Genomic DNA, 11,511 nt, shown 5'->3' with positions numbered 1-11,511 from the left:
GCATCATCAGGGGCAACAGACAGGGGCACCAAATCTGATATAAGTGATCCGCTCTGACTTCACCAACTAGATTTAGGCTTCAACTGGGGCAATTATAGCTCAGACTGAATGATAGCTCAGTGTCAGGCTGGAACATGTTTGTGTCACAAACAACAGATAAAAACAGGAAGGGATTATTTTAGATTCCTTTCAAATTGTTTCGCATTTAATGATTTGATGCTAAAACCAGGGAATAAAGAGAGCATTTGACCAACAAGTTCAAGGTGATTGATTTCTACTCGGGCGACTTAAGCCTTTACTTTTACCTTAGACAAAGATTTCCACAGACGAGCAGAGTAAATCAGAAATTATTCAGGTGTCATACAGTTACTTTGGGGAAAATAGAGACCTGTAAAAAATGTTACAAAAACCAATGGCATATATATTTGTTTTTTCTTTACACCTTGTATCTCCTCTCTTTCTTCTGCATCACAGAGGATCTTTGAGCGGGTGAGCTGGTCGAGGTGACTCATATTTGCATGACATTAAACATGAATCATGAGACTAAACCCCTGCAAGGATGAGATTTAATACTTTGAGGTTTAACTTGACATCAAATCAGTCTAAACCCTTGGTTCTCAACCAGGGACCCATAAAATGGGCTGTGAAACTGTTTTCAGGGGGCCAACTGTGTTTCAGAGAGTGCTGTGAAGTGTGGCGGCTCCACCTCTGACTTTTTCCCAGTTGATTCTGGGGTGAGGCAGGGGTGCATCTTGGCCCCTACGCTCTTCAGTACCTGTATGGACTGGATAATAGGCCAGGTAAATGAAGCAAAACTAGGAAATGCCATGTGGAGATGTCCGGATCAATGATCTGGAATTTGCTGTGATCTTTGTGGACACTACATGCTCTTGTGGGGACTCTTAACTTTCTGAGTGAGGAGGCTGAAAAAGGAATGCGCATCTCCTGGGCCAAATAAACAGATCCAGGCATGTGGGGATGCCTCAGATGTTGCCAACAAATGTGTGCCTGTGAATGGTGAGAGCATGGAAGTTGTAGAGCAGTTCATCTTGGCAGCGGACTCCATTGATCAGCTGTGACTGCAAGGCTGATGTGCTGTGGATGTAACTTCACTTGATTACAAAAGCCTCCTCAGAAGACCCCAACCACTGTGCCATAATTTTTTATCATTTTCAGTAGATGCAGAAATAGGATCAATTTGTGAAATGAGAGAACAATATTTGTTCAGATCTATGGAACCTGTTAAGACCCACCTATCATCAAACAAAATTAGAACATGTACAAGTTACAACAACCATCTTCTAAGAAAGGAGAATTAAAGTATACATAAGAATAATAATATAAATTCAACACTTCTTCTGTGAGGAGGCAGGGTCTCTGATGCATATGTCCAGCTGATACAATGATTGCGCTCAAAGTCACGGCAGAACTGTTGTTTCTTTAATCCACCAGACAGCAGTAAGTCATACAATCTGACCTGCTGCTGTGTTCTTGTTGCCCGTTTCATTTTGTTGACTGTCTGTTGTTGCATCCTCAGATGCCGAGTCTTTGGTAGGTGAGCGAGACTGTCTTTGTCTTTTTTTAGACAAGTGGTATTGTTCGATGGCCTTCTGGACATCAGAAGGAGTCCACTGGTGACGGAGCAGGGCATCCTGCAGGGTAAAGGGGCCTTCTCTGGTCCGTCTGACTCCTTTACACACCGCTGTGCTGCGCAGCTCCAGTCCTATCTCATGCACAACTTTGCGCAAGTATTTCTGGGTTTCGTTTAGACACTGCACTTCTGTAAGAGCACATGACAAAGATCAAATAAATCCAGAGAGCACCCTGAAAGACTGCATTATTAACACTATAAGATGAGGTTTACTGCATGTTAAATTTACCTAAAGTAAAGTTGGGTGGCTGAAAGTGAATGCAACGCAGGCCTGTAAGAATAGGCTGTGATTTTCCATCTGGACCAAGTAAACCTTTCACTGCCAGCTCATAAGCTTCCTGTGAGTGCATGTCGATGTTGGAGTACCTGTATGGGAGGGACAAAGAGTCAACTACACCTGAAACTTCAACATTAACTCTTTCAATAGGGCACCAAGATCAATAAAACCATCATTAGTCAGCTGGGTTGTCTTTAAAAAAAAAAGCATACATTAACATGGCTTTCTGATTGGCTCCCTGCAGCATTGCCAAGACTTTGTCCAGCTTGTCCTGCGTGATGTGGCCTAAGACGAGAGAAGACAGATCTGGTGTAAGACTGCTCCAACATTACAGTACAAAGTAAAGGTAACACAAAAGCACATTTATTAATAAAAAGACCAACTTTAAGTTTGTAACAAATGATAAGAGTTAAAACAAAGAGAAGTGCCTTAAATAAATTTATATTAGCAATACCAGTACAATTAATTAAGTTAAAAAAAAAAAAAAAGTAAGAACAGCAATAGCATTACTAGCAGTACTGCCAAATATATTTTGTGGTAGGAGGAACGTATTTTGCGGCATGCACAAAAAAAGGTAAATTGGCATAATAAAAATCACCCAAATTTGCAGAACTTATGGAATTTCAAACAGCACAAACACTATTCAAATTAAAAATAATTTATACCAGTATATATTAATTAAAAGGGAAGTGGGTTATAACTAAAGAGGAAACTCTCATTTCTAAACCATGAGTGTACGCAAAACAAGGAAAAGTTTTTGTATTTCTATTAAAAGAGTAAGTCTATGGAACAGTTTGAATGTGGGGGAATGTCCAAACATAAACCAGTTTTTGAAAAGCGGTATAAGGTGATGATTTTCACACGGTACAAGGACGAAGGTGTCTGATTCTCACCTGATATTTATAGTTTATTTATTGTGTGGTATTGTTCTTTGTTGACCTTCAGGTCCTGCTTTATCCATCCATCCATTTTTCTATACCGCTTATCCTGTTGGGGGTCACAGGGGTGCTGGAGCCTATCCCAGCTGTCATTGGGCAAAGGCAGGGTACACCCTTGACTGGTCGCCAGTCAATTGCAGGGCTGACATATAGAGACAGAAAACCAGGCACACTCACATTCACACCTACAGCCAATTTAGAACCACCAATTAACCTAAGTGCATGTTTTTGGTGGTGGGAGGAAGCTAGAGTACACGGAGAGAACCAACGTATGCAAGGGGAGGACATGCAGACTCCCCACAGAAAGGCCCTGACTGGGAAGCGAACCAGGGACCTTCTTGCTGTGAGGCAACAGCGCTTACCCCTGCACTTTTATAACCATTATTATTATTTGTTTGTTTCCTTCAGCTGAGAATATCAGCTTCAATTTTGGAGACATTGTGGAATGAATGGTTGAATGAGTGAATGAATGTCCTTTGGTTGTTTAAGTAGTTATGACTTCTTTTTTTTTTTTTTTATAAAAATGTTCTCAGGTATGGTAGAATGACAAATCACGAATTGCTGCATTTCATATAAATTCACAAATTTGGATAAATATTTAGATATCTGATACACAAAAATATATGTTTTGGTAACAAGAAACATCATTTTGGATACAGATCAATATATGAAAAAAAACGATTTTCCATAAGTGCATAAATATAATTGCATATTTTATTTGAGAAATATACCATATGTTGTGAATAATTTATAAAGAAAAAATGATATCAATATGTAGTAATGGTGTTGGAATAATGTTAAGAGTTATATCAATTTATCTCAATACTGAAGTGTAATAATGATCTGTAGTAAATTATGGAGAAGCGGTGGGATTAAATATGTTTTTACTTCTTCATGCTCTTTTTTGAATGTTTAATCTCATTCTTTAAATGTTATTGTTCCTTTTCAATCTCTTCCTTTTTTTATTTCGTATTTGTCCTCCTGAATTTTTATAATAGCTTTCCTTTTTTCTTTCTTTAACATTTTTGAAATAAATATTGAATATTGAATGGGTTTTTTTTACATATAAAATATCTGTTAAATATGAAAAGTATCAAAAGTGCTTTTAAGGAATACTGGCATTGAGTCTTTAGATTTGACACTGCTTTAAATGCAAGGAACATGGGGAAAAAAATCTCATGAAACCAAACATGTATAGGAGAATCCTGAATTTTCCTACCATAGGTGGACCTTTCCACAACACGGCCTGTGTGAGAGAAATCATCTGTTGCACTCCCAAATACCCCCTCCAGAGTATAATCCTACAAACACAATAAACATTTGTGTATTTGTCTTCATTTCATTTATAAATATCTCACTTAAACCTAACAGAAATCAGTAATTACTCTTGTGACTCGTGCTTTGTAGAAATCACCCAGGGTCCTGTTTCCATGTCCAAGGGCAAGAACTAAAGTAAAAAAAATGACAAGTGAAGAAAATTATTAAACAGCAGAGTCTGAAACAAAGTGTGCTCTTTTGTGATCACAAGTGAAAATCCCACTTAGAACACCAGAGGAGGACACGTCCAGCCGATGTCCCACTCCAACTTTGATGTGCTGGTAGTCAGGTCCAGTCACTGAAACATGCAGAAAAAAAATCATTTAAATACAGCCCAAAATAGATTTGCTGCCACTTACTTCTTCGTTGAAATTGAGGACTAACAAAAGCTAATGGTGATGAGGTTTTTTGCCATAATCAAGCAGCATTTCTAAACAGTAAATCGTCATTTCATGGATGAATTTCTTATGATGGGGGTGAGAAGCTGTTAAATGCGGCTTTCCTGGCAAACACTGCTGGCAATACCAGAATGCTTTTGCATGAGCTAATTTTAACCAAGGCGGTCACTTTGTCAAATTTTATTCACTTTGAAGGCACTCGAGTGGCAATTTGACATACTTGTTCACTTAGAGGGCCCTTGAGAGGCAATGTGTCAATTTTTCTCCAAATAGAGGGCACCAAATCTAGCAATTTATCAAGTTTATAGATCACTGGGGCATACAGGGGCCTTTTGCAGGGATTTTCCAACATTAGGGCACCCTGGGAAAAAGATCGTCCGCCTCTGCCGCCCTCTGAGTCCACTAAAGGTGCACATAAACATAACCCGTCAATTCTGGAAGCAATCCAGAAAAAGTCTGTCCTGCCAGTCAGTGATTTAAGAAACTGAGCTATGCCGTGAAGTATAAATTTCCTTCAGGGTCAATAAAATATCCAAACTGGTGAAGTGGACACACATACCCAGGTGGTGCTTGGACAGGACTGGCACAGAGGCTGCAGACAGAGTGAGTCCTTGGGGTACTTCAGTCTCACAGTTCGCAGGAATCGAGAACCGGACCTCCAGAGGAAGTGGCTTTGATGGTGTGCTGTTCAAACCTTTAAGAAGACACAGAGGTCACACAGATCAAACACTACGTTAACTGTAATTTAACGTTTAAGGTAATGCTTATAGCTACTTGTTTAACTGACATGCACATTCAATGTATTGCTTTCCGTTTCTGTCAAGTAGACCAGCAGACATGTATGCGCTGTAATAATAAGTGTTTAATAAGTTGTTAGTATCTTTTTAACCTCACCTTTAAGAACATTTGTCTCGATGCCATCCCTGACGAGTTTCCAGTGAACACCGGAGGGTTTGTACACACAGAAAAGACCCTCCAAACGCCGAAACATCCGGATAGCAGGAGCTGACATTTTTGTTCGTAAAATCAGGTTTCGTCTGTTTTCTGTAAAAAATTATTAATTCGCATCTTTACAGACCTTTCCACGAGTAACAGTGGTTGTTATACATTAGCACAACATGTGAATCTGTGCGCATGCGCATGCGCATACGTCTCCAAATTCAGGTTTTGGCATCTGCTTGTTGACATACTGCCGCCTGTTGTATTGGATGTATTACTTTTTTTTTCTAAGTGAGGAGATAGAACCGGATAGAAGTATAAGATACGATGAAGATATTAAAGTCGTCATCTGATTAAAAATGTGAGTTATAGGAGAAAGGTGCCGCCGAATATTAAATTGTAAAAAGGCTGCGTTTTTTGTCGTCTAGATGGCACCAGATATTGTAGATCTCCCGAGCTTGGTAGTTGCTCCGATTTATCTAGTTATTAGGTAGTATTTACATAATTTACATACGTTTTACTCAGTATTCATATTCAAGTAGCTAAGGAAACTGTATGTTTACTTCAAATCCAGCAGTGGGCGCTAACGCATCGTTCTTAGAGGTCAGCCATCTAAACAAACATAGAAGAAGATCTGTGCTCTGGCTGTACTCTACTTTCATATCCCAAGACGAGACTTGACCTGGGTAACGTTTTCAACTTTAAAACGTTTGTTTTTATAGTAATTCATATCTTAACGGCACTGGTTTTCTACCTTGTGAATGTGGAAAAGAGCTGGCAGGTTGGCTTGCACAACAACATTGGCGTGTAGGTGTAACGCTAGCTTGTGTTAATCATAAGTGACTTGCAAGGACATTTTACGTAGCCAGGTAACGTCAACGTTTTCAGTGACGTAGTTGCTGCCAACTACGAGAGCCTCACGTGCGTGAAGGAATGAACGTTAGTCTGCAAGGTTTTAAAATTAACCTGCATGTCTAATAATATGTAACTTTAGCATAGGACCGGGCTTTTGAGTTCATTTTTGCCTCAGACACCATGTTTGCGGGAACATTTACTCAATAAATACCAATGACTTTACAGCTAGACTTAAATTTGAACCAAAGCAACGATATATAGACAAAGATGAAAAGGACAGCTGAAAATTGAAAGTCAGGATGGCTGAATTGCACTAAGCTCTGTTCAGTATTTGAATAGTTTGAACCAGTGTTTTTCACTCTTTAGTTGCCCAAAGGGTCACATCGGAGGGCACGTCTCAAGGCCCGTCATGTTCATGTCCATGCAAAATAGCCCCTTTAACCACAGTAGAATATCTTCCATACTGTTTACCACGTGGCACTTTATTAAAAAAATCTTAAGTCCTTAACTCATCACTGTACTCTGTATGATTTGGTTGGGTGGTCTTCTTATACCACTCATAGGCTAAATCACTGCCATATCATCATTCACACGACTATACTTCCCTCATGCTTGTGTGATTTATTCATTTGAAAGTGCTGAAGTGGACTGTTGGTCCAGCCTGAAACGCTACTAGCTTATTTTCTCATACAGCCAGTATTTACAGCCTGTGTAGGCACATTTTATGGTCAAAATATCAGTTATAAATATCAGCAGGGATTTCATGTGTGCCAAAACTAATAACTCACATTTTAGGCTAGAGTCTGCCAATACTGATATCATGTGGATAACATTGTGCATCCCTACCTTGAATTCCAGTCTATACTGTTTGATATAGAGTGAGTTTGTTGGGTTCATAAGATGGTTTTATAGGTCACATTAAACCACAGGTGTAAATTAAAGAATCGTACATGACTGAATTCCATTTAAAAGCTTCTGTATTTGGTACTTTGAATCATGCTAAATCTCAGACTTTCATGTCCACCCATTGATATGGCTGGTTTCCTGAAAGGCCAAATAGGCCCTCCCCAGATGTCATTTAACAATATTAGTGCATGCACATTGATTTAGCACTTGCCACCTGGCTAACACTTGGCTCTTGGTCAGCTTTGGAGCCAACTGAAAAATGTTTGTTGGAGGTCTTAGCATGGCTATTTGCACTGGCATTATTGTCCTAATGGTTAAGCTCAGTGGTCCTGACCACAGCTTTAATATTACAAAAGTAAAGGCTCAAACACAGTAAGAAGAGGGAGATTGCATTTGAAACCAAAAAACAGAAAAACAAAATGTGTGTGTGTTTTAATAAGTCTGGTGGGTATTTAAGTTTAGAATAAAATTGCTTAAATTTAGGGTGGCCATGTCTTTGTTAACCTCCAGAAAGCTAAATTTATTGGGTAAGCTGAGCTGTTAAGTATGGTAAAAATTTTAGAACACTTCAAAGAGTTTACCCCACTGAAAAGCATAAATGATTTTTTTACACACAGGCTTATTGGCTTATCTGAGTAATATCCATAAGAAGAAATATTACCTCTCATTAATCTGTCGTCTGTCTGTTGTGGTCCCTTTGTAGGTGTAATGCGAGCTCCCCTGCGCTGGGTGCTGTGGGATGTGAAGGATACCCTGCTGAAGGTGCGTGCCTCTGTAGGAGAGCAGTACTGCAAAGAGGCTGAACGGATGGGCCTGAGCCTCAGTCCTGCTGAGGTCCAAGCTGCTTTTGGCCAGTCATACCGACATATGTCCAGCAGATACCCAAACTATGGCACCTCTCAGGGCCTGGATGGCCGGTCTTGGTGGATGGAGGTGGTTCATAACACATTCTCTCAGTGCAGGGTGCAAGACCCAGCCCTGCTTAATACAATGGCTCAGAACCTTTATCATAACTTCTGCAATGCAGATAACTGGGAGGTAGGGAAAGATGACATATAAAACAGATACCTGTTTGAAACACATCTTTAAACATAAGTTCTAACATCAGCTTTTTAATGTATGGTAGTGAGTGAGTAGTTGTGGTGAAGCAGAGCAAGAAGAGTCAACTTAATATGATGTCACTGTTTTAGGTATACCCAGACTCGGAGAAGGCCCTTCAGAGCTGTTCTTCACTAGGACTGAAGCTGGGTGTGGTATCAAACTTCGATCGCCGCCTTGAAGAGATTCTACGTGCTTGTGGCCTCCTGTCTCACTTCACTTTCCTGATCACATCAGAGGAAGCTGGCGTAGCAAAGCCAAATCCAGCCATCTTTGATCAGGCTCTGCAGAAATGTGGTGTATCAGCTGACTGTGTAGCCCACATCGGGGACCACTATGTGAAGGATTACCTTACATCTTGCTCAGTGGGCATTCACGGGTTCCTGTTGGACCGGCACAATGAGCAGAATCGACCTGACGTTCCTAAAGAGCATCGACTCACCTCTCTGGAGGACCTGCCTTCACGGCTTCAGCAGCACATGGACTGAAACCAGACAGTCATGGGATCAAGTTTCTTAACCCAACTGAGCTTAAGTTAAAGAACCAAACTTAGGTAATGTTGAACTGAGTGAGCTGAGCCACTTTAAAACTTTTCACTGGTTTAACTAAAAAATAAATGGTCCTGATGGAAAACAGATGCGGAGAATTATGGGTTTCAATATAGAAACTACAAAGTGTAACTGTATGGAAGTATATTGCATTCACATAGGAAATGAGGTTTTCTCTGCTTTTCTGAGGTCAGTCTTGTCTTTGTTTATTGATACATTTTTGTGAAAAAATATATTTCATCGCTATTGCTGTCTAGGAATTTCAAGATATTTTTTTGTAAGGAAAACAAAGGTTTCCAAAACACTGGACTTCAAGCACCCTGGCTTCTGTGACTCTGTGATCTTCCTCAAGACTCTGGGACCCTGATTTCCAAGTAAAATTCAAAATTTACATTCATCTGAAAACAGGACTTGACCATTCAGCAACAGTCCAGTTCATTTTCTCCTTAGCCCAGGTGAGAAGCTGATGATATCTTCTGTCGTTTAAGATTGTCGGGGCATTAAGAACATGATACTTGTAGCCCATTTCCTTGACCCATCTGTGTGTGGTGGCTCTCAGTCCACTGACTCCAGCCCCAGTCCACTCCTTGTGAAGTTCCCGTGTTCTTGAATCTGCTCTGTTTTAACAGTCCTCTGACAACTGAGCTCATCCCTGTTTGTGCACCTTTTTTCCCACACTTCACCTTCCAGTCAACTTTCCATGAATATGCTTTGATATAGCACTCTGAGATCAGCCTGCCCTTTCAGCAGCAACCTTCTGGGGCTTACCCTCCTTGTGAATCAATGATTGTCCTCTAGATAATAGGCAAGTCAGCAGCCTGTCCCATGATTGTGGTTTTGTGTACTGAACCAGACTGGGCCTTGGATTTTTCCATAATATTCTAATGTGTTGATATAGTGGATCTTTGATTTTTGTTAGCTATAAGCCGCAATCATAATGATTAAAAAAGAAAAAGTCATGACAATTTGTATTTTCATGATATGAATCCAGAATATATGGAAATTGAATTTTTTGAAGTAAATCACAGGGGGAAAAAATAAACATTTACATGATATTCCAGATATTCTTTAGATGCACCTGTATGTAAAAACATCCAATACTTAAACATAAATAATATCTGAAAGTACTGCCGTTGATTTTTTTTTAAGCGATGCTTTCACAAGAAATGAAAGTATACTTGATTTAAATTAAAATGTTCATTAAGAAAACACACCTGACTCTGATCTCCAGAATGAAAAGGCCCACCTTAGGCACTGCAAAAGCTTTCACACTAAGTTTCATGATAATCCAACCTGCAGCTTATTGTACTTCTATCAAAATCACTGAAATCATAACTTAATTTGCAGCAAAATTTAATGTTAAATCCTAAGAGAAAAGTAACCATGCATGGTAAATTAACAAGCAAACAGAAGAGCATTTTGGCATCTAAATTCTTACAAACATCAAGTCAGCAGGGTCCAGTAGTGCGTGAGATTAGCTGCAGACTGAATCAAACACATGGCACTGACATACCTCATTTACTGAACACCAACCCCCCCATCCCCAAATTACAGCACTCCTAAAGATTTCCAGCGAAGCAGTTATCTTCAAACACTCAGGTAAAAAAACAAATATGCATCCTACAAACGACAAGAGCTCTAAATTTTTTTTCCCTGTCACATATATATAACTCTTTTCATAGCCTATAAAACTTTTCACATAAAGTGAAAGCCTTGTGTTAACATTCATGGATGGAGTTTAGGACAGTTTGTAAAAAAAATAAAAAAGTCACACTTGCTAAAGATTCACAAACTCCATCAATGTCTGACCATGGAAAGAATTATCATGACATGTGGGCTTTGCTTAAAACTGACCCTTTAACTCTGAGCTTTCATCATTGCTAACGATTTGTTGCAGAGCTTAGCCATGAGAAGAACAAGGCCGGGTTGCTTAACCCTAATACCTTTGTAAATACCCTTATTCTAAACCATCTGGTCAGAGGCAGATACCAAGCTTTTTGTCCCGAAGATCAAAAGAGCCAGAAGAGAAAATGGGGGGGAAAAAAAGAGCAAAATTGCATCTTAGTTTGAAGCTAAGATTCAGCCTTTTGTAGGAATCTGGGTTGACATTTGTCTAAATCAGAGCTCAGGAGGATTTTTATTTGGTTAAAGATGACACTTTATTCAGCAATGTAACAATATGTGTATTTCCACAGAGTATGTGAACCTTCATTTTCTATCTTTATTGCATTGTTTTCTGATTTTATGTGTTTCCCCTTCATCTCCTTTGTATGTTAAAGGCTTTTGTGTCTTCAGGGAAACATCCACGAGAGCTGCTTAATTCAAAGCTGGTTTAGTAGCTCAGCCAGACGGACCTAAAGGACTCCACAGAAATCCAATTGCAGACATAATGGGATTGAGAAACAAAACGAAGCTCGCCGAATGGAGAGAGCGAAAGGGAAGACCCGAGGAGATGCTGGTGTAAAGAGGGAAGACGTTGACACAAAGGCATTTAATGGAAATAAAATGGGAATTTAGAAAAGAAACAGGATGCCTGTGGTACCTTCTTGCACATTGACAAGGCTTCAGCATTAAAGGGTATACA

At 39.6% G+C, this 11,511-nt stretch overlaps 2 protein-coding genes across 3 annotated transcripts; one reads left to right on the top strand and one right to left on the bottom strand.

Annotated features, from left to right (window-relative positions):
* Positions 1-1,146: 1,146 nt before the first annotated feature.
* Positions 1,147-5,715, bottom strand: trub2 (TruB pseudouridine (psi) synthase family member 2). The gene is made up of 8 exons (XM_041816505.1): positions 5,476-5,715; positions 5,141-5,275; positions 4,407-4,481; positions 4,252-4,313; positions 4,086-4,167; positions 2,141-2,213; positions 1,881-2,017; positions 1,147-1,780 (listed from the first exon to the last, which is right to left on the bottom strand). Exons 1-8 carry the CDS (start codon positions 5,591-5,593, stop codon positions 1,464-1,466), a joined length of 999 nt encoding a protein of 332 aa, XP_041672439.1. The 5' UTR covers positions 5,594-5,715; the 3' UTR covers positions 1,147-1,463.
* Positions 5,716-6,137: 422 nt separating this feature from the next.
* On the top strand, positions 6,138-11,416 carry hdhd3 (haloacid dehalogenase-like hydrolase domain containing 3). 2 transcript variants are annotated; one of them, XR_005993564.1, is made up of 4 exons: positions 6,144-6,206; positions 7,985-8,319; positions 8,472-8,932; positions 11,207-11,416. XR_005993564.1 is itself a non-coding variant. In XM_041817011.1 (3 exons), exons 2-3 carry the CDS (start codon positions 7,990-7,992, stop codon positions 8,865-8,867), a joined length of 726 nt encoding a protein of 241 aa, XP_041672945.1. In that variant the 5' UTR covers positions 6,138-6,206; positions 7,985-7,989; the 3' UTR covers positions 8,868-9,982. The 2 variants fall into 2 exon arrangements, 1 of the variants encoding a protein (XP_041672945.1); XM_041817011.1 differs by lacking the exon at positions 11,207-11,416 and having other exon boundaries at positions 6,138-6,206; positions 8,472-9,982.
* Positions 11,417-11,511: the final 95 nt, after the last annotated feature.

Source organism: Cheilinus undulatus, linkage group 3, assembly GCF_018320785.1.
Source record: "Cheilinus undulatus linkage group 3, ASM1832078v1, whole genome shotgun sequence".
Lineage (NCBI taxonomy): Eukaryota > Metazoa > Chordata > Actinopteri > Labriformes > Labridae > Cheilinus > Cheilinus undulatus.
The sequence above is the reverse complement of the archived record's forward strand: the minus strand, read 5'-3'. Positions and strand labels throughout refer to the sequence as shown.